Source organism: Hyaena hyaena, unplaced genomic scaffold, assembly GCF_003009895.1.
Source record: "Hyaena hyaena isolate Hyena2069 unplaced genomic scaffold, ASM300989v1 scaffold_1001, whole genome shotgun sequence".
NCBI classification, from domain to species: Eukaryota; Metazoa; Chordata; class Mammalia; order Carnivora; family Hyaenidae; genus Hyaena; species Hyaena hyaena.
In genome coordinates this window covers 402,727-430,635 of record NW_024081634.1, presented here as the reverse complement: position 1 = coordinate 430,635, position 27,909 = coordinate 402,727, and the positions used below count along the sequence as shown (strand labels likewise).

Here is a 27,909-nt window from a genome sequence, read left to right as displayed (position 1 = left end):
TTGTCTGGGGTTTCTAGGAATTGTCATGAGAGAGAAAGGGAACATCCGCTTTTGCTTCTTCCTATTTCTTGGAATGTGACTCCATGTATTGACCAGGACCTGGGGCCCCTGAACCAATGAAGCCAACCTAGACCATAAGGTAGAAGCAAAGGGCTTTGGCTGATGAAGCAGTGAGAAGAGACTGGGCCTTTAGGATTTTGTGAAGTTACTCTAGCTATTTTGGGACTGATTATTTCCAACTCTGGTTTAATACGAGAGAGAAACTCTCCGGTTTTCCTCCTGCATTTACAGAAATTTAACTGATGGACACGCATGGTAAGAAGTATAAAAGCATACATACATAAACACACACACACATACATACATAACTACATAAACACATACGATTTACAGTTAAAGCCATGTTGTTTACAATAATATATTAAACCATCTCATCTGTAACATTTGATAGACAATTAGTAATTACCTTGGAGTTTAGAGAAGATGAGCGTTTTTTAATTTGGCAGTCATCTGAAAGGAAAAACACATTTTCACATCTTAGGAATTACATATGCAATTTATTCCAACTGTCTTAATTCTTTACAAAGAAAAGCAAAAGTCAGAAAATAAGACCCTGAGACTACTGAGCAATAAAAATATCTGGTTATCATTTGGTAAGTCATAACAATTAACTACCTTAACTGATGGACTGAAATCCTCTATGTTACAATGCTTCTCCAGCACATAGGGCACACTAAATAAATGTATCCTGAATAAATGAATCCAAAACTACAGATCAGAAGATTATCAAATATGATTACTTTTTTCTAGAAAAGGGAACAGACCATTAGAATAATTCTGTTCAGAAGATTCACACTATTTAAAGTAAAACTTTATATAAATCTTATTTATATAAACCTTATGTTTTAAGGGATTTTCCATGATCTCAGATGTCTATTTTCCAATCTATCAGCCAGCTTGCTATATCACAGTCCTTCCTTCCTTTGAGAAATATAAAACCATTGCTGATGAAGTGGCTCATTTAATTTACTGTGCTTTATGTGTGGAGTAAAAGCCAATTCTAACATACCCTAAGTAGGAGAACATTAGGGTAAACTCAGTGAGTTGTATTAAATATATTCTTTCATCTCAGCAATCTAATGAATTTTTGGTGTCATTACCAAAGACTCCTCCTTGTCTCTCAACCTATTTCCTAAATAATATCTATAGCATTTGGGCTATATCAATAACAGGAATGAGTTATTCTTCTAACATCACCTTAACCTAAGGGTTTCATACTAAAAACGTAATAAGAACTTGTAAGAGAATGAAAGAGAAGAATGTTAGAAAAACATAACTGATACTATTAAATTTTTATTACCATCATCTTCAAGAGGATTAAAAGACCTTTCATTCTGCAGAAGAACCTGTTTCAGTTCTTCTAATTCAGCATGCTCTTTGGCGTACATTCTCTTGAGGTTTTCTACATGCTGAATCATCACTTCAACTGCTTTACTAACCCGGCTTTCCTAGTAGGGGGTAAAAAAAAAAAAAAAACTACATTGAAAATACTATTATTGGGGGGCGCCTGGGTGGCTTAGTCGGTTAAACGTCCGACTTTCGCTTAGGTCATGATCTCGCGGTTCGTGGGTTCGAGCCCCGCGTCGGGCTCTGTGCTGCCAGCTCAGAGCCTGGAGCCTGTTTCAGAGTCTGTGACTCCCTCTCTCTCTGACCCTCCCCTGCTCACGCTGTCTCTCTCTCTCTCTCTCTCCTAGAAATAAAACATTAAAAAAAATTAAAAAAAAAAAAGAAAATACTATTATTGGTATCCAGTTTAAAAATGGTGATTAGGCACATGCATTTATCTTCACTCCATAGCTAGGCTCCCCTAAAATGACAATAAAGGCATTTTTTTTTTTAAAAAAAAAAGACATGAGTACACAAAGACAAAAAGAAGAAGATATAATAAAATTTTGAAAGCCTGCTAATAGAAAGACTAGTGGTGAATGACTAAGACCTGAAAAAGCTGAACTCGGGGGCGGGGGGGGGGGGGGGGGGGGGGGGGGGGGGGGGGCAGGGGGGGTGGGAAGCTGTAAGCCTGCAAGCAACTTGGGCTGCACCACAGAAAGCCATACAAGCTCTGGATTTAAAGATGCCTCTGGAATTAAACTTGTAGGTAGATATATAAATAGAAGAAATGGTTGAACACCTGCATAAAAAGTGATTAGATCCATAGATCCCCTCTCTTACTCAGACCAGCTGAGCCACTTCCCTTCACCACTTTGCTGAAAGGCCACGATGGTTGAATATTTAGAGAGAGAGAAACACCCTGTGGATTGGGCAATAACAGGAGATAGTGAATGGACCATACAGAAAAGAATAGATTAAGCAAAAGTCTATATATATACTGAGTACTGAGATGCCTCGCCTGATTTCTCCTTCCAACTTGCAAACACTGGGAGCCAGGCTTATGCTCTCAAAGCAGGTGGTTGGTAGGTTTTCCTCTGAGGAATCTAACACAGCAAGATAGAAGTCCTAACACTATTGACATTAAGAATATCCCGATGAGGGGGGAGGGGGGTGATGGGCATGGAGGAGGGCACTTGTGGGGATGAGCACTGGGTGTTATATGGAAACCAACTTGACAATAAACTATTTGTAAAAAAAAAAATAAAGTAACTCATCAAAAAAAAAAGAACATCCCAATGAAACACCCTAGCTTGTGTGAAGCTCAGAGACGAGGACTTTCCCTGCCCAACATACACACAGCTCGCATTCAGCCTCTAACCATGGAAGAGGAAAAGTCAACACTAGTCAACGCTAGAAAAAGCTGGAGGAGATCAACTACAGTAAAGCTTTGAGGAAGCTAGCAATATCTTCAGAGTTGTGATTAAGTGTTGTATCCATGATATAAGAACAAGGCATTAAAAAGCTACATGTTGAAAATAAAAAGGTTGGGGATTAAAAATATGCCTAAAATACATAACTCAATAGAAAAGTTTCAAGGTAAGGTTAAGGAAATACCCTCCCAAATAGAGCAAAAACACTAAAAGGTAGAAAAGAGCTGAAAAGGACCTGTTCAGGAGATCCAACAGGCAAAGAACAAGAACTCAAGAAAACATAGGAAAATTCCACAAATTGCAGAAAAAGGAAATAATTCAAAAAAATCTCTAGAACTCAAGAACTTGCCAACTTGGATCCCTATCCAGGGCCTGTAACAGTAAATGAAAATAAACTCCTTCCAAAAGAGGACACTAGGGGGAAAAGGAGATCCTAAAAGCTGGAAAGTAAGCAAAGGCATAAACAAAAGCTCGAGAGTCAGAATGGCATCAAACTCCGACAGCAACATCAGAAATTAAGAAGGAAATGAAACAATGCAAGAAAAATTCTAAAGGAAATGATCTCTAACCTAGAATCTTTCACTCAGCTAGACTATCAGGTAGAAAAATAAAGACATTTTCAGTTACATAATGTCTTAAAAAGTTCAACTCTTAGGAAGTTTTCTAAAAAATTGTAGTATAATTGGCACACAACGTTGTATTAATTTCAGTGATTTGACAATTACGCATTATGCTGCATTCACCATTGTAAGTGCAGTTACCACCTGTCACCATACGTTATTACAATTTATCGACTACATTCCCTATGCTGTACTTCTTCTCCCTGAGACTAGAGATTTTATAACTGGAGACTTTTACCCCTTTGTATCTTCTTGCCTCTTTTGTTGTAGATTAATTGACCATATATACATGAGGGTTTATTTCTGGGTCCTCTATCCTATTCCGTTGATGTGTCTATTTTGGGGCAGTGCTATACTGTTTTGATTACTATAGCTTTGTAGTATATCTTGAAGTCTGGGAGTAGGATACCTTTAGCTTTGTTATTCCTTCTGAAGATTGCTTTTGTGGCTCCCTATAAATTTCAGGATAATTTATTCTAGTTCTGTGAAAAGTGCTGGTGGTATTTTGATAGGAATTGCACTGAATCTGTTGATTGCTTGGGGGTCGTATGGACATTTTAACAATGTTAATTCTTTCAATCCGTAAGCTTGGACTGTCTTTCCACTTCTGTCATCTTCAATTTCTTTCTTTTATTGTCTTCAGAGTACAGGTCTTTCACTTCCTTGGTTAAATTTATTCCTAGATATATTATTATTTTTGGTGCAATTGTAATGGGATTGTTTTCTCAATTTCTCTTTCTGCTCCTTCATTCTTAGTGCAGAGAAATACAAACAATTTCTGTATATTGGTTTCGTATCCTGCAACTTTACTAATTAGTTCTAATAGTTTTTTTGGGAGTCTTTAGGGTTTTCTATATATAGTAGCATGTCATCTGCAAATAGAGTTTTACTTCTTCCTTAGCAATTTAGAGGTCTTTTCTTTTTCTTGTCTAAGTGCTGTGGCTAGGACTTCCAGTACAATGTTCAAGTGGTGAGAGTGGACATTCTGGTCTTGTTCCAGATCTTAGAAGAAAAATCTTCTGTGTATGATGGTAGCTGTGGGTTTTTCATATATGACCTTTATTATTTTGAAGTATGTTCCCTCTAAATCCACTTTGTTGAGAGTTATCATGAATCAATGTTGAATTTTGTCAGATGCTTTTTCTGCAGCTATTTAGATGAGCATATGGTTTTGAACCTTCATTTTGTTAATCTAATGTATCATGTTGATGTATTTGCACTTTTTGAACCATTCTTGAATACCTGGAGCAAATCCCACTTGAATGTGGGGAATGATTCGTTTAGTGTATTATTGGATTTGGTTTCTAACATTTTGTTGAGGATTTCTGCAATCATGTTCATCAGGGATATTGACCTGTAGTTTTCCTTTTTTGTAGTGTCTTTGGTTTTGGTATCGAGGTAATACTAATATTCATAGAATGAATTCATAGAGTTCATAGAATGAATTTGGAAGCTTACCTTTCTTTTCTATTTTTTGGAATAATTTGAGGAAAACAGGTACTACCTATTCTTTAAATATCTGGTAAGAATTCACCTGCAAAACCATCTGATCCTAAACTTCTGTTTGTTTAAAGTTTTTTGATTATTGATTTGTTACTAGTAATCTTGTTCAGATTTTCTATGTCTTCCTTCCTAAGTTTTCAAAAATTGTATGTTTCTAAAAATGTATCCATTACTCCTATGTTGTTAAATTTGTTGATATATAATATTTTATAGTAGTCTCTTATAATCCTATGTATTCTGTGATATCAGTTATTTCTTCTCTTTCCTGATTTTGAGTTCTCTTTTTCTTAATGAGTCTAGCTAAAGGCTTAACAATCTTCTTTATATTTTCCAAAAAAAAAAAAAAAAAACCAGCTCGTTTTCATTGATTTTTTTGGCCTCTATTTCACTTATTTCTGGTTTGATCTTTATTGTTTCCTTCCTTCTACTAAGGACTTTCTTCTTTTTCTACCTCCTTTAAGCAGAAGGTTAGACTGTTTGAAGTTTTTTGGGGGGTGTTCTTGAGGTAGACCTGCATCATTATAAAATTCCCTCTTAGATCTGTTCTTTCTGCATAGCAAAGATTTTAAACCACTATATTTTCATTTTCATCTGTCTTTATGGCTTCCCCTTTGATTTCTTTGTTGGCCCACTGGTTGGTTAGTAACATGTTTAGCTTCCAAATGTCTGTGTCTTTTCAAGTTTTTTTTCTTATAATTGATTTCCAGTTTCACACTGTTGTGGTTAGGAAAGATGCTTGATATGATTTTAATCTTTTTTTTTTTTTTTTAAATTTTTTTTTTTAATGTTTTATTTATTTCTAGGAGAGAGAGAGAGACAGCGTGAGCAGGGGAGGGTCAGAGAGAGAGGGAGTCACAGACTGAAACAGGCTCCAGGCTCTGAGCTGGCAGCCAGCACAGAGCCCGACGCGGGGCTCGAACCCACGAACCGCGAGATCATGACCTAAGCGAAAGTCGGACGCTTAACCGACTAAGCCACCCAGGCGCCCCAATATGATTTTAATCTTACTTATTGAGATTTGTTTTTTGGCCTAACGTGATCTAACCTAGAGTATGTTCCATGTGCACTTGAGAAGAATGTGCATTCTGCCAGTTTGGGATGGAATGTTCTGTGTATGTCCATTAAGTTTGTCTGGTCTAATGTGTCAAAGCCACATCAATTCCTTATTGATTTTCTGACTGGATGATCTATCCATTGAGGTGAGTGATGTATTAAAGTGCCCTACTATTACCGTATTACTGTCAATTTCTCCCTTTATGTCTGTTGATATTTTTGCTTTATGTATTTAGATGCTTCTATGTTGAATGCATATTTACAATTTTATATCCTCTTATTGGACTGATCCCATTATCATTATGCCCTTGTTTCTTGTTACAGACTTTGTTTAAAATTCCATTTTGTCTAATATTGCTACCCCAGATTTTTTCATTTTTATTTCCATGAAATATCTTTTTCCATCCCTTCCCTTTCAGTCTATATGTGTCTTGAGCTCTGAAGTGAGTCTCTTATAGGCAGCATATAGACAGGTACTGTTCTTTTATTCACCCTATATCTTTTGATTAAAGCATTTAAAGTAATCATTGCTACATATGTACTCATTGCCATTGCATTGTTTTGGGGGGGGGGTTTGTAGTTCTTTCTTCATTTCTTCTTCTCTTGCTCTCTTGCATGGTGATTGAGGATTTTCTTTAGTGTTTTGCTTGGATTCCTTTCTATTTTTTGTTTATCTATCATAGGTTTTTGGTTTGTGGTTACCATTAAAATTTGTATATGACATCCTATACAAATATAGACTCCTATTAGTAGTCTGTATTAAGTTGATGGTCACTTAAGTCTGAACACATTCTAAAACTAGATTTTTAATCCCATGTTTAGTGAACAGAAAGGAGACCAGTCTGGCTGGAGTCCAATAATTCGGGAAGATAATCATAGGAGATTAATTTCAAGATGTAAGAGGGTAGGGGAATCATGTAGATATTTTTAATCCATCATAAGGATTTTGGTTTTAATTCTGAAGAAGTATGAGGAGCCACTGGAGGATTTTGAACCAAAAAGAAATATGATATGGCTTAAGTGTTAAAAGTATTATTCTGGATGTTTTGTGGAGAACAGATTATGTTTCAGGGAGTATTTGGTTTGAATGGAAACAGGCAGACTATTTAGAAAGATACCGTATTAATCTTCAAAAAATAGAATGGTAGCTCAAATCAAGGTGGTAGCAGTGGAGAAAGAACTATGTGGTTGAATTCTGGATACATTCTGATGTTAAATAGCATTTTCTGTAGAATTAGAGGTAGAGTGTGAGAGAGAGGTGTTGAGAATTACTCCCAAGCATTTTCATCCGATAATCTTGGAGGGAAGTTACCCTTGACGGAGATAAGGAGATTATGTGCAAAACTGGTTTTGGAGAGATCATGAGCAGTTTATTTTTATATATGTTGTTTGAATTGTCAAACATCCAAGTGGAAATGCTGCATCTGTAGTCATGTGTTCTAGTCTGGACCTCATAGCAATGGCTTAAGATAAGCATGTGAATTGGGGAGTCATCAACTGACTACATAGGATGGTATGGGGATTGAAGCAGATGGACACTACATGTACAAGGGTGAAGCCCTGGCCCCACTGATATTATGAAGCCTGGGAGAATGGTGGGCCCCGTACAGGAGCCTGGAAGGGAGTGACCCGTGATGCAAAGAGAAAAAAAACAGGAGAATGTGGTACCTAGAAGCGAAGCGAGGAGACTGTTTCCAGGAGGAGGAGGAGGAGCTTAGCCATGCTGAATACAGCAGGTTAAGGAAAATGGATACATTAAGGCCAATCAGAGTAGATTTCAGAGAGAATGGGAGGGGAGAAATTACAGACCACGGATACGATTCTGTTGAGGAAATTTGCTGTAAATGGGAGCAGAGAAACAGGATGATAGCCAAAGAAGAAAGTGTCAAAGACTATTTTGTTTGTGTTTGTGTTTTTTCCCATCTTAAAGATGCCATATTTGTGTTCTTATGAGAATGATTCAATATGGGGAAAATTGATGATTTTTGAAGGAAAATAGGGAGAATCAGAGAGCCCAAGACTCTGAGTAAATTAGGAGGATGGACTCTGGTATACAGAGTCCTTCCTGTGAAGGAAGGCAAAGTATGAGGGTTGAGATGTTACTAGGTTCAGAACTTGTGGCAGTTCTCTTCTGGATGACTCAATGTTCTTACTGAGGCAGGAAGGAAAGTCATTATTTGCCAGAGAAGATGAGGAAGGACATGATGATGGTTTGAGGAGAAAGCAGAAAGTATGAAATTAATATTTGGAAGAGATGATTTGGATGACTGTCCCCGGCTAATACTGTTATGAGAGGGTATATTTTTTACATTTTTATTTGCATATTCTGTTTTCCTTTTTTTTTCCATTTAAATATTTATGTCTTGTACAACACAGAAGTATTTTTAAAACTTCTTCCTAGAAGTGTAATCCATAATCTCAGGGAAAATACATCCTTTTATTAATTTCATTGTAGCTAAAGAAATGAAGACAGATTACCTGATTAATGGCTCCAAGCAACTCGGCTCTACTAGCCACTCGTGCAGTGCACTGGCTAAGGAAAGTTATACTCTTCTCCAGCTTTTTAACAATTTCCTGGGCATGGTTGTCATCTTCGCAAAGTGGTGTTAAAGACTGCACAGAAAGCAGAGTATTAAAATATATCCAACCCAAGTATTCAGCAAATGATTCTAACACTATGTTGTAAATACAGATGACAGTCACGTCTCACTGCTCTTGATGTAAAGTGAAAAGAAGCAACAAAGACTAGTAATGAATGGTATTGAAATATTGATATCTTGGTTGGCTATCAAGCTGACCTATGCAAATGTTCACAAAACTTTTTATATCTAGTCTTGATCTCTTCGTTCTTTGCTTCCTGAATTTGCCATTCCTTCATGCACATTTCTCCTTACCACTTTTCCACTTAACAGAATAGGATATACTTAATTGGTCATGGTAAAGAAATTTTGCTTATGAATGAGTTGAGTGTATTATATGAGAAGCATGGTTTGAACTTTTAAGAAAAGTAGTGAAATATGCTAGATTTAGCTATGGTTCTGACTTACGTACTTCCGCTTGCCTTCATTTTTTTAAAATGTTTATTTATTTTTTACAAATAGTTTATTGTCAAATTAGTTTCCACATAACACCCAGTGCTCATCCCCACGAGTGCCCTCCTCCATGCCCATCCCTCCTCCCCCCCCCATCCATCAGTCCTCAGTTTTTGTCAGCCTCTTGAATTCATTACAAAGCATTATTGGGCTGGTTAGATGGGTATGCCTTCACTGTCCTATGAATATTTCTTTCAAACCTGTGTCCTTGATCCAAGATGATGACTTTCCTGATGGAAGACCAACCATTTCACTGGGATAGAGACAGAATTAAGAGGAAAGCAGATTTGGAAACAAGCCACTGCTTACTAGCTGTGTTTCCATGAGCAAATGTCTAAGACTTTCCCAAATCTAAAACACCACAAATTTTGTATATCATTAAAAAAGGAAAAGTTGTGTCAATAAAATTATAAGGCATCACTGACTATATTATAATTTTAAAAATATTATGTAAACATTTCTGTTTGTTCTTTCTTCATCTGCCAGATGGAGACAACTACAGGAATTCCTTTCCAGGAATACTGGGCCATGAGTGGTAATATATGCAAATTCCTTTTCACAAAGTAGATGCTAAATAAATGTCAGCCACTTCTGAAACAGAAACAAATGTGTGAGTTGCAGCTGGAGAGCTGCTAACCAACTGTAATGGCCATCGTCAGACACACTGTTTCCTATTGTAGTTTAAATAAGCACATTCAGTTGGGAAGGGAAGAGCAGATGTTAGTTGTTGGCCAAACAAAATATGGTTTACCAAAATTGAATCATGAAGAAATAGAAATTTTGAATAGGACAATAGCTGGTAGGGAGATTTAAGCAGTTATCAAAAATCTCCCAACAAAGAAAAGTCCAATAATGGTTGGCTTTATTGGAGAATTCTACAAAACATACAGAGAAGAATTAAAATCATTTTTTCCACAAGTGTTGGCAAGAATGTGGAGAAAAAGGAACCCTTATGCACTATTGGTGGGAATGCAATCTGCTACAGCCACTATGTGAAACAGTATAGAGGTTCCTCAAAAAAATAAAAATAGAACTCTCCTACAATCTAATAATTACACTACTGGGTTTTTATCCCAAAAATACAAAAACAGTAATTCAAAGGGATTCATGCACCCCTATGCTTATTGCAGCATGATTTCCAATAGCCAAACCATAAAGCAGCCCAAGTGTCCATTGATAGATGAATGGATAAAGAAGATGGGCTATATATACATATATTCAATGGAATATTATTCAACCATAAAAAATGAAATCTTACTTGCAACAACATGGATAGAGCTAGAGAGTATAATGCTAAATGAAATAAGTCAGTCACAGAAAGACAAATACCATATGATCTCACTCATATGTAGAATTTAAGGCACAAGACAAATGAGCAAAGGAAAAAGAAAAGACAAACAGAAAAAGAAACTGTTAACAAACTGATGGTTACCAGAAGGGAGGTGGGTAGAGGTATGGGTGAAACAAATGATGGGGATTAGAGTACACTTATTATTTTTTTTAAAAAATGTACTTTTCTCATTCTGGTAAATAGGCATTTCCAGCTTCAGAAGAAAAATCAGAACATTTCAGCACAATAAAATATGCCATCAGCTTATTTGGGTATTGTAAGTAAAAACGTCTCTGTTCATACCACCACTGCTTAGTTTTTAAATTGAAATGAATCTCCAAGTTTAATTCACTTTTCACTATTTATATATTTTTTGTTCACATTTATGGTGTTGACTTTTACCCCATGCTTGTAATCAATATTATTTTTTCTTTTTTTAAATATTTTTATTTTATTTCTAAGAGAGAGAGAGAGACAGCGTGAGCAGGGGAGGGTCAGAGAGAGAGGGAGATACAGACTCTGAAATAGGCTCCAGGCTCTGAGCTGGCAGTCAGCACAGACCCCGACGCGGGGCTCGAACCCACGAACCACGAGATCATGACCTAAGCGAAAGTCGGACGCTTAACCGACTAAGCCACCCAGGCGCCCCATACTATTTTCTTATTCTAGTTTGATGCTGCATCAAATGATATGACTGATTCAGAGAATGCTAATCTAGGAAAACACTTTCACTGCGCTTAGGTAGACAGGGCCAAGAGCGAAAGATGGTGATGGAAACACATTGGGGTTTGAATGGCTTGTCACATGTTACTATTTCTCATCTATAAAAAGGGAATAACAATACCTATCCCACATGTGGTTGTGTTAAATTTTATAATGAATTTAGAGCCTAATTTAGACTTGGACAGGTGCTAGGGGTTCAATAAACAATGTATAATCTTTATGTTTTCTTATTAAACAAAAATTTAAATCTCTAGTAATTCAAAGGATTTATTTCTATATGAGAATTTATTTAGTTCTTAGTAGTAGGCTATAAAATATTTAGAAACACTGGCTATTTTTCAAATTATGGCTTTATGGCAAATTTATTCAAATTTTCATATAGGTAGATAACGTAGGGGAATGTCAAGAGTGTTCAACTTGTTTATGTCTTAATCCCTACATCAGAGATTTTATTTTTGTTTTGTTTTAAGCCAAACAGACCCTTGTAGGAAATGAAAGTTTAAGAAAACTGTTCACAAAAGACATAAATCTTTAAAAAAAATAAACAGTCTAAAACTCTTCCAAAAAACTGAAGAGAAGCAAACATTTCCAGGCTCGTTCTTTGATATCCACCATTACTGTAATATCAAAGCCAAAGATTACAAGAAAATGACAGACTACTGGCCCTTATGAATGTTGATATTAAAATCCTCCACAAAATACTAGCAAACCAATTTCAACAGCCCATTAAAAGTATTATAAACCATTACCAAGTGAGATTTATTCCTTTAAAGCAAGGATGGTTCAACCTATGAATATCAATCCAGTGTGACGATATACCACATTAACCGATTAAAGGATAAAAACCCATATGACCATCTAAATTGACGCAGAAAAGCATTTGATAGGATTCAACACCCTTGTAAAAAAATATTCAAAAAACTATAAGTAGAATAAAAACTACTTCAACATAGTAAAGGTCATATATAAGAAGCCCACACCTAACATCATACACACTGGTGAGAGGGACGAAGTTTTCCTCTAAGATAAGGAAGAAGGCAAGGATGTCCACACCCTACCACTTCTAAACAACCTAATACTGGAAGTCCTAGTCAGAGCGGTTAGGCAAGTAACACGTTTAAAATCCACACTGGAAAGGAAGAAGCAAATTTATCTCTCTTCATAGATGACATGATTTTATATACAGAAAATCCTAAAAATTTCACAAAAAGATTGTTATAATAAACAAATTTGCAAAGATGCAGGATACAAAATCAACATAGAAAAATCAATTGCATTTATATACACGAATGATGAACAATCCAAAACGAAAATGAAGAAAATTCCATTTATAATACCATCATAAAGAATAAAATACTTAGGAATAAATCTAACAAAGGAGGTAAAAAAAACTTGTGCCCTAAAAACTACAAACATTGCTGAAATTAAAGAAGACACAAATTAAAGGCATCCTGTGTTCATGGATTGGAAGACTTGATTTTCTTAACATGTCCATTCTACTGAAATCTAACTACAGATTCAATGCAATCCCAGTGGCATTTTTTTTGCATAAATATAAAAATTCATCATAAAACTGATATGGGGTCTCAAAGGACCCCTAATAACCAAAACAATTTTGAAAAAGAAGAGAGTTGGAGTACTGACTCTTTCTGATTTCAGAACATACCACAAAGCTACAATATGGTACTGGCATAAAGACAGACAATAACAAGGGTGCCAAGACCCAATGGAAAAATTGGATATCTTTTTGTGGAGGTCATCAAGAAAACATGACCACCAGTTGACCTATCAGCTGGACCTAGGTAATCAGAGATTCTTCACTCCCTCTTCTGTCCTTGAAATATGGCTTCGCCACTCTCAGAAGATGCCCCAGAACACAGCCTTGAAATAATGATATGGTGCTGAGGTCATTTGGATGGTATACTGAACAACCCAGTAAAGCCTCTATATAGACTTACTAGATTTGGTGGGTGGAGGCAGAGATCTACTCATTTGCAGCCACTAAAGACAAGCTCATATGTAAATTCCTTTGCTTATTAAACCTGCCACCTACCAACTTGGATAGCCTTGCCTTTTTCTTCAATTTTTCCCTGCACTGTGAATATGAGGACCAGTTTCAAATTACATCTATGAAGCTGAGGATCTTGCAAACCAACAATGTCCATATCCATACCCATATCCACGTCCACATTTAATATCCATACCCAAAAAAAGTGAAATTGGACTCTTATCTTACACTCTATACAAAAATCAACTCAAAACATTAAATAGGGACACCTAGGTGACTCAGTTGGTTAAGCATCAGCCTCTTGATTTTGGCTTAGGTCATGATCTCATAGTTTGTGGGATTGAGCTCTGCATCAGGATCTGTGCAAAAAGTGTGGGTTTGGGATTCTCTCTCTCCCTTGCTCACGTCTGTCTGCTTTCCTTCCTTCCTTCCTTCCTCCTCCCCTCCCTCCCTTCCCTTCCTTTCTCTCTCTCTCTCTCTCTCTCTCTCTCTCTCTCAAAGTAAATAGAGAAACATTTTCAAAATGGATTAAATGGATTAAAGGGGCACCTGGGTGGCTCAGTAGGTTAAGCGTCTGACTTCGGCTCAGGTCATGATCTCATGATTTGTGAGTTCAAGCCCCACATTGGGCTCTGTGCCGATGATGTGGAGCTGGCTTGGAATTCTTTCTCTCACCCTCTCTCTCTGCCCCATCTGGGTGCTTCTCTCTGTCTCTGTCTCTCTCCAAATCAAAATAAATAAATAAACTTTAAAAATGTATTGAAGATTTAAATGTAAGACCCAAAACCGTGTAACTTCAAAGAAAACATAGGGGAGAATCTTCATGACATTGGATTTGGCAATGATTTCTAGACTATGACACCAAAAGCACAGGCAACAAAAGCAAAAATAGACAAATACCACTATATTAAGTAAACACTTTTGTGTATAATCAGGCAACCTATGGAATAGGAAATAAAAAGTCAACCTATGGAATAGGGAAAAAAACATATTTTATTACAATATTGCCAAAGGACTTGAATATACATTTTTCCAGAGATGGTATACAAATGGTCAACAAACAGATGTATGGGAAGATGCTCAATAATACAAATAGAGAAATGCAAAGCAAACCACAATGAGATACTACCTTGCACCCATGAGTATGACTTCTATCAAAAAAGCAGAAAATACCATGTTGCCCCTCATGTGGACAAACTGGAACCCTGATGCGCTATTAGTAGGATTATAAAATGGTGCGACCACTAAGCAAAACAATATGATGGTTCCTCAAAAACTTAAAAATGGAACCCCTATTCCCACTGTGGGTACAATTCTAAAAGAATCGAGAGCAGGGTCTCAGATATTTGCACACCCATGTTCATAGCAGCAATATTCACAATAGCCAAGATGGAAGCAACTCAAATGCCTATCAATAAATGAACGGACAAACAAAATGCAGGATATACATAGAATGCAATATTTTATTCACCCTTAAAAAGGAAGGAAATCCTGTCACAAGCTAAACACGGATAAAGTTTGAAAACATTACACTCAGTAGAAGATGTCAGTTACAAGAAGAACACACACTGTATGATTTTGCTTATACGAGGTATCTTAGGTAGTCAAATTCATACAAACAGAAACTAAAATGGTGGCTGCCAGAGGCTGAGAGGAGGAGGAAAGTGGGGTTGTTTAATGGGTACAGAGTTTCAGTGTGCCAGAGGGAAGAGTTCTGGAGATCTGTGTTACGACAGTGTGACATGTGTAACACCACTGAACTGTGCACTTAAAATGGTTGATATGGCAAGTTTGATGTTATGTGTTTTTTAATACAATAAACAGAATATGGTTTCTCAATTCTTATTTTTATTTTTTCAAAAATAACCCTTTTAATTTTCCAACCTCTCTATTTATGGTGATTTCACAAAATGGAAAACTGGTAGTTTTACCTATCTACCTACAGAGGGCTCGCCCATCATCTGACAAGACTTAAATCAGTCACCATTCTTTTCTCAGTTAATTAAATGGAAATAGACTTTTGATTCTCTTCTTTGAAGCTTAAAATTGATATCTCCTATTGCTCCGTTTCCTGCATGATGACTGTTCTGCCTGAAACCTATGTGAACATTTAGAGAGAAGGCTAGTGACCCACAATGATTTTAAAAGGCATTTCTGTTATTGCTTACACTATCCTATTAGCAATTCTTTATGTTAGCCTGATCCTGAATTCTCACTTCCTATAATTCACACTTGAGTCGGGCAGGGCTTGGTACCTGGTGTTGGTTTTAGTCATAAAGTAAACTCCTATGTAATTTTGAAAACAGTATTAACAATATGACCAAATGTTTAGTCCCCACATGTTAGGATTCTCACCTCTAACAGCTTTAAACAGTTAGTGATTTCTTTCTTCAAATTTTCCTCTGCCAAGTCTCGTGATCTTTCTTCAAGCTTCACTCTTTTCTCCAAGGTGAACCAGTCACACTTAAATCCCAAGGATAATCTGAGAAATTCAGCCTGTTGTCAAAATAATGGGAAGGTGAGGGGAGAAAACTGGATGTAGTGAAATATTTCACGGTTTAGTACTGGACTGTGCGGAGCCATTACTTTCTTCTCCCAGCAACATAATGCTGGCCTACGTTGGCCTACACTTGGTCACTGCCAAGCTAGCCAGACACCAAATGTATGATAGCTTGTGTAAAAGTTAGAAGTGATTATAGACAAGGGAGTCATAAACATTTTTTTAACTTAAAGGGAAAAAACTCACCTCTACCTCCTTCTCATTAGCAGAAGTGCTGTAGGATAAGAAAAAAAAATATTCAAACATAATTCAACAGAAAAGCGAAAAATGTGAGCATGCAATATGAAACACTTACTTGTCACTTTGTTTAAAGTTAACCGATTTCACAGTGGTTACAGGGAGAGAGGAAGCAGCAGCATCTATTAAAAGACAATAAAATATTATTGGGTTATAAAGGCTTGGTTGAAGGCACAATCAAAATGTCCCTCTCCACTGTAGGCATTTCATTGAAGTATGTCTGAAAAAACAGCCAGCTAACAACGCAATTTATAAATATAAGATAATGTTACATTATGCTATTGGGATCACGACATTAAAATCATTGGCTCACTCGTCACAATGTGAATAGTCTGAAACCTGAGGAGTCCAAGTGCTCTCTTTGCATCCGAATGTTTATTTGACTTGATCCCATGGCTAAATGCATACCTTCCTCTGGTACTTTGGTCCTTCTTTAGATCAAGGCTTTAACAGCAGCAGTAGTCATTGAAGTAGTAGTAGTGGTAGTAGTAGAGTAGTAGTAGTAGTAGTAGTAGTAGTAGTAGTAGTAGTAGTAGTACAATAGCATCATCATCATAACGGTAATAATCACAGCAACAATAAACATGGTATCAACCATTTGTCACAAGTTTACTATACGTCAGTCCCAGAACAAAGCTGTTTACATATAACGATAGTCTTCATGACAAATTCCCAAGGAGAATATATTAGTTATGAAGAGTATAGAGGTGGAAAAAAAACCTGGGTTAAGTCCCAGCTTTGACCTTTATAGCTCTGTGACCTGGAACAAGTCACAACGTCATCAAAACATCTATAAAGTAAGGATGATATTACTTTTCTTTTCTTTCTTTTTTTTAAGTAGACTTTAGGCATGCCCAGCACAGAGCCCAGTACAAGGCTTGAACTCATGACCCTGAGATCAAGACCTAAGCTGAGATCAAGAGTTAGATGCATGGGATGCATGGGTGGCTCAGTTGGTTAAGTGTCTGACGGGCTCAGGTTGTGATCTCACAGTTCATGGGTTTGAGTCCCCTGCATTGGGCTCTGTGCTGACAGCTCAGAGCCTGGAGCCTGCTTCAGGTTCTGTGTCTCTCTTTGCCCCATCCAGTGCTTGTACTCTGCCTTCTCTCTCAAAAAATATAAAACATTGAAAAAAACTTTTAAAAATATTGGATGCTTAACCAACCAAAAATAGGTGCCCCTATTTTTCTATCGTAGTTTCTATGAGAACTTTGCCAAGCATTTTCCACCTGCTTTATACCTAATTTATTCAATCCTCAGAGCAAACCTGTGGTAGGTACTGTATCATCCAAAGTCTACAGGCTAGGAAACTGAATTATAATTTACCTATCTCACTTGAGTACATATTGGGGGGAACTAAATAAAACTATGCACATAAATAATTTAGTTCCGTACTAAGCATGCAATACATTCCCAATAAAGATGACTGTTTCTTTTGTTTGTTTTACTCATCATTTCCGTTTTGCAGATGCAGAAATTGACAGGTTAAATATCCTTCCCAATCAGCTAGTCAGAGAATGACCCAGCAAAAAGTCTGTGTGACTTCAAAGCCTCAAATCTATCCGAATGGAGGTGAAATGGGAAGGGAATCATATTAACACGTATTCTTTAAATACTTAGTCTTATTTACTTTTGGATGGGATAATAAAAAAGATCTCAAAGCAGAGCTTAGAATTTACTACCAACATTGGTATGATTCTTTGCTCACAATAGTGTAGAAGTTATTACAAGTCCTTTGGGGCTTAATAGTTAATGTAACATAAATGGGGCTTTACAAACATGATAGAAATTGAAGCAAGAATCAGTTTTATTGGCTGATTTTATCTGGAGATGCAGAATTATAGGCACATCTTTCCTCAAAGATTTCACCCATTAAAATACAAGCAAGGAACAAAAGTTCACACAGGGGGCTGGGAGAGAACATTCCTTACCTCCTGCAGCACATTCTTTTCTATGCTCATCTATTGTTTGTGGTTCCTCTTTAGCTTCCTAAAATCATAAAGAGATTTTATTGCTGTACATAGAGTGGAAATCCTTCATAACCAATCATTTCCCAACTTCCTGTCTTGTCCCAACCCTGCTCTATCAAAAACACTGTGGTATTTAAATACCTGACTTAGGGGTTAGGAAGAAAACAGGACTAGCTCTAAGGGGTTTTCCAATCTCGCTGAGGTACAAAAGAGAAATATATGAATAGTGATTCAAGCTACCGCAAGGCAAACTAGGACTGATTGCCAAATAAATGAGATGTGAATAAATAAGTTCTCTACAAAGACAGGTGGGACACAGCATGGCAGAGAAGCATGAAAAGTCTCTGCAGACGAGAAACATGCTGGAGCTTGATGGAGAGGTAGGACTGGGTGGATGAAGAGGTGGGGGTCATCTGGGACTATCACATGTAGCTTTCCAGAAGGGCTGTTGGGGAACCGGTGGCAAAAATAGCAACTAGGATTGTGTCACGTAGGGCTTTTACTCCGTATAAATACATTTTAAGGTCACTGACCAACTATCCTACAAACATGTCTATACAACAAGAATTACCCTAATAATAGGTAGGGTTGTACTATACTGCCTGGGAAAATCTAATAGAAAAACAATAGGTATAAAATCCTTTTTATGATGATAATTAGTCAAAATTCTCAGAAATTTTCCGTAAAAAGTCCAAGGCAAATTTCCTTGGTAGACCCACTGATACCATGTCATGGAAGTTTTAGAGAATTGAAGCAAAGACTTTGACAAAATGTAACAAATGCAGTAATAAAGGAAAAGCACTGGATCATTCTTATCAACACTTAAATATTCTTCAGTTTCCTGAATCCTCCCTCAGCACCCTAATCTCTCCCAGCTGTGGCATCCTCTTCCTCTCCTTTGTGACCATGCTTCTTCCGGGAAGAATTGTCCACAGGTGCAAGTTCCAGTTTTTCAGCTCCCATCCGTCCCTCCACCCAACACTCCCAGAAAACCGCCCTTCCTGGTTATCAGCGAACTCTCTATTGCCAAATTCAATGGAAAATCTTCCGTCTTTATCTTACTTGACCTCATTGTAGTGTCTAAAATGATCTATATTTCCCTCCTCCATGAAGATGTTTCCTTCCTTGGTTTTCATCTCCTGATGTCCTCCCTTTGCTACAGTATCTCCTTCTGAGTTTCTTCAGTCATTGCCTTCTTTTCTTAGATAATGGAATCATCAAGAGTCCATTATTATTTTCTGTGTGCTCCTTGGGAAATTTTATCCACGTGCTTGGGTTTTATTTGCTCATAACTCACAAATGTGTGTCTACTCCTAAAAACTCTAGGAATGAGTTGATGAATATAGGTATCCAGGCATACATATACATACACATATATACATACATACACATACATACATGTATACACACACACACATATGCGTTCCTGAATAGCATTCAATACCATTCATATATATATATATATATACACACACATATAGATGTATAAACACACACACACATATATATACACATATATAATGTAATATTTCAAAGTATTGATGTGTCACATCAGCTTGAAACTTGACTTGAACTAATCTTACTTTACCCCCAAACTCTACTTTTCTTACTGCCTCCCTCTTCTCATGAAATCCTAGTCATCCTGTAGCCTAAGCCATAAGCCTGAGTATCTACATTTTCCCATGCACCCCCCATCCCACCCTGGTTATCAGTCACCATTACTCTAAATTCTGTCCCTTAAATCTCTCCCAAATTAGTCTCCTTTTATCCATCCACACCATATTGATAGTATATTCATCCCTTGCCTGAATTATTAATGGCATCCTAACCAGCATCCCATCGCCGTTACTACATTTTCTAACACATATTTTTCAGTTTATTACTATCTTGTCTTGAAATGAGAAAAAAATCTTTTTCTCAGGAGACTACCATGAAAGATTAGAGGACTCAAATATTCCTCTATTATTTTATAAGGGGAAGTCACTTTTGGCATGTTTGCTAGCCAACACTACACTCTATATATACTTTACACCACAAAGGAGGATTCCAAATCACATATCCAATCATTCCACTTCCTTCAGACTAGAATACTATAAAGCTTTTTTCTACCCTATTGCCTCAAATGTATCTATGCCACAACCATCTCTCAACTTGAGTTAGCTTTCATAAGTCTCTGTTTATTAAAACCAAATGGGCCTAACTAAAACAATGTTCGTATGCTGAAAACAACAACAACAACAGCGCACACGCACACACACACACACACACACACACCTGTATATATACAATACAGAGAGGGACTAATACATATATAAGACCCTTGAGGAAACATGGAATTGGATCCATAGTCTACAAGTTACTCTCTGATAATTATCAATTCATACCGGTGGCAGTGAACCTTCTCTTTAAGGAAAGGAACTTAGCTTTTTTTCTGTAAACATTTAAATAATGTTGTATAGCAGTTTTCCAGGTCCCTGGATAGCATTCAATACCATTCACAAAGTACTTCCTCCATGACACTGTCTGGCTTCCTCCCCCAAATATTTTTCTTATATATCACTAACCACACTACATAATTTTATATTAGTGAGTAACTGTAGGTTTCTTCCCTTAATTAAAACATGTTCTCTTAATTAGAATATATCTTTAAGATAAATATTACTGTCTTATTTAAATTTATTAACTCATTTGTTTACTTAAAAGCCCCCCATTGATAGATATTTAGCTTGTTTCCAGTAGACCTTTGATGAAGAAATGAGTGAATGAATGAAAAAACAATGTGGAGTAAGGACGTCCTAGCCCTAATTCTATTGTGTGACCTTGGACAAGGACTCTTGGGCACCACTTCTTCATCAATAAAACATTGGTGTGATTAAATTCTATTCACTTAATATTTTGAAAGGATAAAATCAGTGCTTTTAAGACCATCTTACAAATTAGATGGACAGCACCACCATCGTACTATATCATTACTTTTGTTGTTAACGCATGTATATTTCCTTACCAGATTTAATGTGGTTTTGTCCGCACTCACAGAGCCTTGAATTGCAATATTGTCAGGAGCTGGACTTTTGCCTGTGTGAGAAAGGGAACACACTGAAGAGTTGTCCGAGTGTAGTAAAAGAGGAAGAAATAGTGAGGGTGGCAATAGGAGCAGATTAGTAAGTGGTGAAGATCTTAACACGTGAGACAAATTATATACTAAAAAGCTTTAAAAGTGTCCATTGATTCAAAGTCAGGACTAGAGCAGCTAAGGCTCCCAAGGAAGCTAGCCCTATAAGACTTCTTAATAGAAATTAATATCTGTATAAATGACCTTCAAATAAGTTTTTAAAATCTTTTCTAAGGATGCTGCTCCTTTTAATCAAACACATTACTAGTCTACTTATAGAAACTGCAATGAAGGAAGGATGAATAATCAGTCACTTAATAGCTTTCTTATAGCTTGACAAACAGGTTTTTAAAAATTACATATGTAAGGTTGATAACCAAGTATGATATTCTTCCAAAATATAGTATCTTTCTAAAAAAGAAAGTCATCAAACTAAGAAATGAAGGCAGTATTAATTTATGCCATTTCCTTTTGTAATTTCCCTTTTTTGTACTTTATTTGTACTAAAATGTTCTTGATAACGATTTTCCTCTTTATATGATCCATTGTCTTGAATTTAATTCAAGGCAGGCACAAAGGTCAGCAGCTATAAACAGGTTGTGTTTCTTTTATTTTTTTTTTTATTTTTTATTTATTTCTAAGAGAGAGAGAGAGAGAGAGACAGGGTGAGCAGGGAAGGGTCAGAGAGAGGGAGATACAGACTCTGAAATAGGCTCCAGGCTCTGAGCTGGCAGTCAGCACAGAGCCCGACGCGGGGCTCAAACCCACGAACCGCGAGATCATGACCTAAGCGAAAGTCGGACGCTTAACCGACTAAGCCACCCAGGCGCCCCGGTTGTGTTTCTTTTTTTAAAAAAGGAATAAAGAATGTATTATATTTTTAAAAATTGTATGGAAATAAGAACAAAGTGGAAAAAAAATCTTTCCCCAATGAAGTTTCAAGTTTCTGTTAACTTTTATTTTTTATTTTTATTACTTAAAAAAAATTTTTTTAATGATTATTTATTTACATTCAAGTAGTATATAGTGCAATAATGATTTCAGGAGAATACAGTGATTCATCTCCTATATATAACACCCAGTGCTCTTCCTTATTTTAGTTTTGAGAGAGAGAATACAAGCGGGCAAGGACGGAGGGGGGGCGGTGGGGGCAGAAGATCTGAAGCAGGCTACTCAGTGGGAGCAGCAAGCCCAAAGTGGGGCTCAATCTCATGAACTTTGAGATCGTGACCTGAGCCAAAGTCAGAGACTCAATGGACTGAGCCACCCAGCCTCCCTATGTTTTCATTAACTTTTAAGACAGAGAATAGATTCATATGGTCCATAAATTTAAAAGTATCAGTATTCTATGGTGAAAATTTTCCCTCCCATCCATGCCTGCCAGAAACCTACTTTCCATCCCTATAGACAATGTTCTTTAATTTTTGTCTATGCATACATAAAAACTTCTTCTCCTTCTTTTTCCCCACAAAAATTTACATGCAATACATAATGTTTTGTATTTGTTTTTTTTTTTTTAAGAGACAATAGTTCTTCGACATCCTTCTAAGAAAGTTTCCTTATATGTGTTTATGGATGTATATTAGTATTCCATTACATGGAGATGCCAATATATATTAACTAGGCTTCTTTTGATAATTAACTTGTTTTCAATATTTTGCTATTATAAACACCACTGCAGTAAAGAAACTTTTACAAGTCATGTGTGTACTTAGATCTATAGGATAAATTCCCAGAAACCAAACTGGTTTATCACAGGAGATGTGCATTTAACATTTTGATACCAGCAAATTCCCCTCTATATTAATTACAATGATTTACATTCCCTACAGAAATGTAGGAGATTCCCTTTCTTCCCCATAGCCTACCCAACAGACTATAATAAAATTTTTGCATCTTTGTCTACACTAGTGAAAATGGTACCCTGGTTTAGCTCTAATGAAAATTTCTCTCATTCTGCGGATGGGATGGGGAAGGGTGCCTGGGTGCCTCAGTAGGTTGGGTGTCCAACTTTGGCTCAGGTCATGATCTTACAGTTCTGGGTTCGAGCCCCACATCATGCTCTGTGTTGACAGTTCAGAGCCTGGAGTCTGCTTCAGATTCTGTGTCTCAATCTCTCTCTGTCTCTCTCCTGCTCATGCTCTGTCTCTGTCTCTCTCAAAAATAAATATTAAAAAATGTTTTTAAATAAAAAATTAAAATAAATAAAATTTCTCTTATTCGGTCTGAGATATCTGAAGATATTCTTCAGTTTAAATAAGGAATAGATTCCATTTCTACAATTTTACAGCTTCTTTAGTTTAGCATCTATATCTCAACCTAACTGTCCAGTTCAAACAATAGAATGAATTTTCTTTGACCGATGTGTTTTGGTGTGAACAGGAGCCTAAAGTCTTCCCATGAGTGGTAACTACAGTGATGGTTTACTGGGAATGCTTGAGAATCACTATTTTGTTTTCAGACTCAAGTAGCAGAAAACGATCTAACATATTACATAGTTCTTTTGCCTCCCGACTGGACCATCACAAATTGGCCCCTCCTTTTAACCAAATAGACTCTAGTTGGGATTCAGAGAATTTCCTAAGCAGGTGAGTCTGCATCTGTGCCACAATGGAGACCCAGTTGTATCCAGTCAATCTTTGCCATTAGGAAATATTTAAGCCCTATTAAAATATATTATATTTTTTGCTCTAGCTACAGAATTGGGGGGAAAATGGCACCTCTTAGACTTCTTTTCCCCAGACTATATCTTTTTTTTTTTAATAAGCTATTACTGAACTATGAGGATAGTTACTCCAGTGGCTTACAGGTTTGCTTACTGTTTTAAAATGGAAACTATATTTGAATACTTCAATTCCAATAGCTCACCTGTGATCTTCTTCACAGCAGAAGCTGATCTTGTATCCTCCTCTTGCTCACGGAGTGATTTACAGACAAGGTCACCAGAAGCCATATTCAAAACTTCTGACCCAGAATCTATCAACAGGAAGAAACTCACAGCATGAACACTATGCAAAAAGAAATTATTTGCCTATGTTCTTTTCATTTGCACTCACCTCAGCAGGTTACAGAAATCAAGCTTATAGTTATAAAACTAACACTATTTTTATATCTTTTCCAAGTTCACTCACCACTTGAAGTCACAGTACTCTCCATGGATGAAGCGTGTCCAGGAGATGATAATGCAGAATATTCCCTGTCAAACAAGTAGAGAAAATATTTTGGAGTGTCAAGTGCAAAATATTCCTTAAAAATTAACGAAATACACATTTGAATTCACACATACAAACAGGCAAACCTGGACGCGCTCTCAGGATACAAGCGTTCAACACCATTCTCCTAAACAAAAAAAAAAAAAAGGAGAAAAAACAAATTCAACAGTTTGACATTTGCCACTCTAGAGAGGTTGTTTTAAGCAAACATTTTCATAGAGTTTTAAACGAACTCATATTTACTTTCCACTTTTAGAGAGGATATGGGAATGGGATCATATAGGGCAGGTTGATATACATATTTCCTCAATGCTGCACTTGCAAAAAAAAAATCCAATTTTAAATATACTTAGAGGTCTAATATTTAAAGACTACCTGATAAATTCTTGGGCAAAACAAATTCTAAACTTAAAGGGCAGATAGAGTGTATTTCATGAACTTAAGTCAAGTTGTCTTTAAACAGAACATTCTCTGTGGGCATAACACAATATTTCTATTTTTGGAAATGTTATTCAACCTAAAACACTTGACCTGGTGATTTAAAAATGGCTTTCTATTTTCTAGTTAGAAAATCATACATTTTAAACTTAATCCCATTCTCAAAGATCGGAGGGATTACGTTTACGTCAGCACCTATTACTTGGTACTAAAAAGAGCTTAACAAAACTGTGGTCCCAGCCTGCCAGGGCAAATGTCTGAAATTCTTATTTGAACTTCTTAATCTCAGTCAGGATTTCCTAATTTGGGGGAAACTTTAGGACATTAGGGTTGATTAGTTCACTTACTCTCAAGTAATGTGGTAGGCATGTGGGTTACTCTTTAATAATATGTTTTTCTAATAAGTATATTTTCATTATTATTTGGTTTACATAGGAAATAAACATTAAAAACTGAAACCATTCGATGAAGACATTTACACATTCTCTAATCAGGCAGAGAATTTATTAACAGCCACAACTCAACAGGTTTCAATGGAAGAATATTGTATATCATACCCAGTATTTAGAATCTACCCCAGATAATATGGACTACCGTCACAGAAGGGTAAGGGTTGAGTATGAGTTTGCTGAATATGTAGTTATGCAACACAATTACAGCATTCAAAATTTACAGAAGCCCTTTTTATATATCATCTAATTCTCCCAACAACCTTATGAAGTGGGTTTTAGCAAGAAAATATTTACTTATTTCAGGTACAGAAAGTAAAGCCAGTGAATAAAGTAATTTCCCATGAGTATTCAGAATAGTGGTGTAAGCCTCCAAACCCAGTTCGGATGAGATGCCCTAACCCAGGCTGTTGGTGAGGCACAGACTTGTCAATTACGGTTTTAAACAGGTAGATGATTAAACATAAATGTTTACAATGTTCACCTCAAACGCTTAGAAATATCCACAGACTTGCAAATCAAGAGTTTATACCTAATCCTCTTATATAGCAATGCTGGGCAATCTTCTCTATTTCATTTTGTCTCTGCTTTAAATGCCTTTGAGTCAGACCATGTGTGCCTGAAGCCTCTCATGACTCCAGCTTGATAGAATTCAACTACTTTTCATCAAAGGCCCACTTTGTCCCAGGAACAGTGACAGAGGCAGGAGACACATAAAACTACAGTCCTTGTCACACAGGACTTTGGAAGCCAGTCAGGAAGACAAATATCTAAAACAAATCATAAATTATAGGCAGCATTCCACCGAGGAAAGTAACATGCACAAAACAGAGTGGGGTAATATTCGAATTACATTTTTTAAATGTCTATTTGTTTTTGAGAGAGAAACAGAAAACGAACAAGAGCGTGTGCAGGGGAGTGGCAGAGAGACAGGGAGAGGAGAGAGAATCCCAATTAGGCTCTGCAATGTCAGCCCAGAGCCCAATGCAAGGCTCAATCCCACCAGCAGAACTGAGATCATGACCTGAGCTGAAATCAGACACTTAACTGACTGAGCCACCCAGGTGCCTGTGAATTACATTTTGAAGAGAAATTGTACCTTATACCCTACAGGTAAATGATGATAACCCCATCATTAAAGTATTTAATAGATTGTATTAGTAATTATTACATGCTTATCTACCTACATTCCAATATATAAGTAAGAAATGAAGCTATAAAAATAGTAAAATATTAAGCAAACTTCAGTTTCATTGGGTATCATAGTTCATAAAATTCAACAAGGATTCATCCCTTAATAATAATTTAAAAATCAGACCCACTTAAAACCCCATAACATATAAAAATTTGATTATATATGGTTTGAAATAACACTTATTCTTATATGTATTCTAGCAGGAGGAAGCGAAGGAGAATTAGTTATATTGCACTAACTCAAAGGTCAATTTTGTCAGAAAAAAAGGCTTCTTAAACCTATTATGGTTGTGGCTATCTGTATCTGAATTTGAGGGATATGAAAGAGAATGCAGTAATTTTCTATTTAGTTAATCTGGCTTCCAATATGAGAAAAACGTCATTTTTATAAACTTTAAAAAATGTCTATTATTTAAACTAAAAATACAGTTTGCCTCCATTATATTACAAATGAGTCTCATTTGCTGTAATGCTCCATGTAAGCCCTTCTTCTGTTTTAATACCTTACTATGTAAAACATTTTAATCACTACATTGTTCAGGAGCAGTTGCAAGCTAAGCAATTAGATATTATTTCCAATTCATTAGTCTCACTGATCAGAAACCATCCCAATAGACAACAAACATGTCTCAGCCAAGATTTTCATAAATTTGATCTAATAGCATTTTTTCCCTTTTTACAAGAGTAACTAGAAAAAAGTTTTTTGTTTTTTTGTTTTTTTTCAAATTTAGAGTTCTAGTTAATGAAATTGGCAATATAAGTCCTCAGGGTGTCTGTGCATATTGAGTGGGGATGAGACACAACTCAGCAAAAATTTTCTAAAATTGTGCTCTTTTTCTTTTTCCACCTTCAAAAGTCACCACTTTTCAAACCGGCATCCCAGACCCACAGGAAAGCCTAACCCCCACAAAATAGCTATAAATACTTGGCAGATCATGTAAAAGATAAACTGCTGGATATATTTTAAAACCAAGGCAAGTTTAGAAACTGACAAAAAGCAAGAAAAAGAAAGTTCAGATGACAGATTTACTTACATGTAGAAGACTGGCTGTAGTCAATGAGTCTAACACATGTCGACAGCACAGAGCAGGAAGAATGTTCTTCCTGTGCAAGTCATTCAAATAGCAACCTGCATAACATTTACATGAAAATCCGTGGTCCAGCCCATTTGCTTCTCACAGTAAGCGTCTAATGTAGGGTGGGGTGGCCAGGTACTCATGGAACAAAGTGAGACATATTCTCACATGGGCTGGGTCAGCAAACGCAGGCCACGCATGCAGGCATGCACTCACACACTCCAGGATTCTCTCAATATTTAGATAGAAAATATGAAGAATGATATTAGTATTACTAATATTTATTAGTAAGGGTAATGAACAGGCCTAGATAATCTCCCAGGGTTATTTTATTTTTGCTCTTTTAGATAAAATGTTTCTCTCTATGTACATTTTATGAGCAGAGACCTTTCCACTAAACATTTATGTTACCAATGTAATTTTTACTATTAGATCTATTTTAGATGATCGGTGCTACTCAAATAAATTAATGAGAAAAACCCTGAAAAGAGTCTATATAGACTTATTTCATCC

General features: G+C 36.4%; 1 protein-coding gene across 2 annotated transcripts in view; it reads right to left on the bottom strand.

Moving 5' to 3' along the window:
• IRAG2 (inositol 1,4,5-triphosphate receptor associated 2) overlaps positions 1–27,909 on the bottom strand; it is a 131,142-nt gene that overhangs the window by 4,795 nt on the left and 98,438 nt on the right. The window contains exons 1-12 of one of the 2 annotated variants that reach the window (XM_039221720.1): positions 27,355–27,462; positions 24,326–24,366; positions 24,159–24,223; positions 23,896–24,003; positions 20,920–20,990; positions 17,877–17,934; positions 16,004–16,067; positions 15,895–15,922; positions 15,504–15,644; positions 8,474–8,608; positions 1,361–1,508; positions 467–510 (exon numbers count right to left, since the gene is read on the bottom strand). In XM_039221720.1, coding sequence (XP_039077651.1) covers positions 467–510; positions 1,361–1,508; positions 8,474–8,608; positions 15,504–15,644; positions 15,895–15,922; positions 16,004–16,067; positions 17,877–17,934; positions 20,920–20,990; positions 23,896–24,003; positions 24,159–24,183 — 822 coding nt within the window. In that variant the 5' untranslated portion in view covers positions 24,184–24,223; positions 24,326–24,366; positions 27,355–27,462. Of the gene's footprint in view, positions 1–466; positions 511–1,360; positions 1,509–8,473; positions 8,609–15,503; positions 15,645–15,894; positions 15,923–16,003; positions 16,068–17,876; positions 17,935–20,919; positions 20,991–23,895; positions 24,004–24,158; positions 24,224–24,313; positions 24,367–27,354; positions 27,463–27,909 lie in introns of those variants that run through there. The other variant, XM_039221719.1, reaches the window with a different exon arrangement.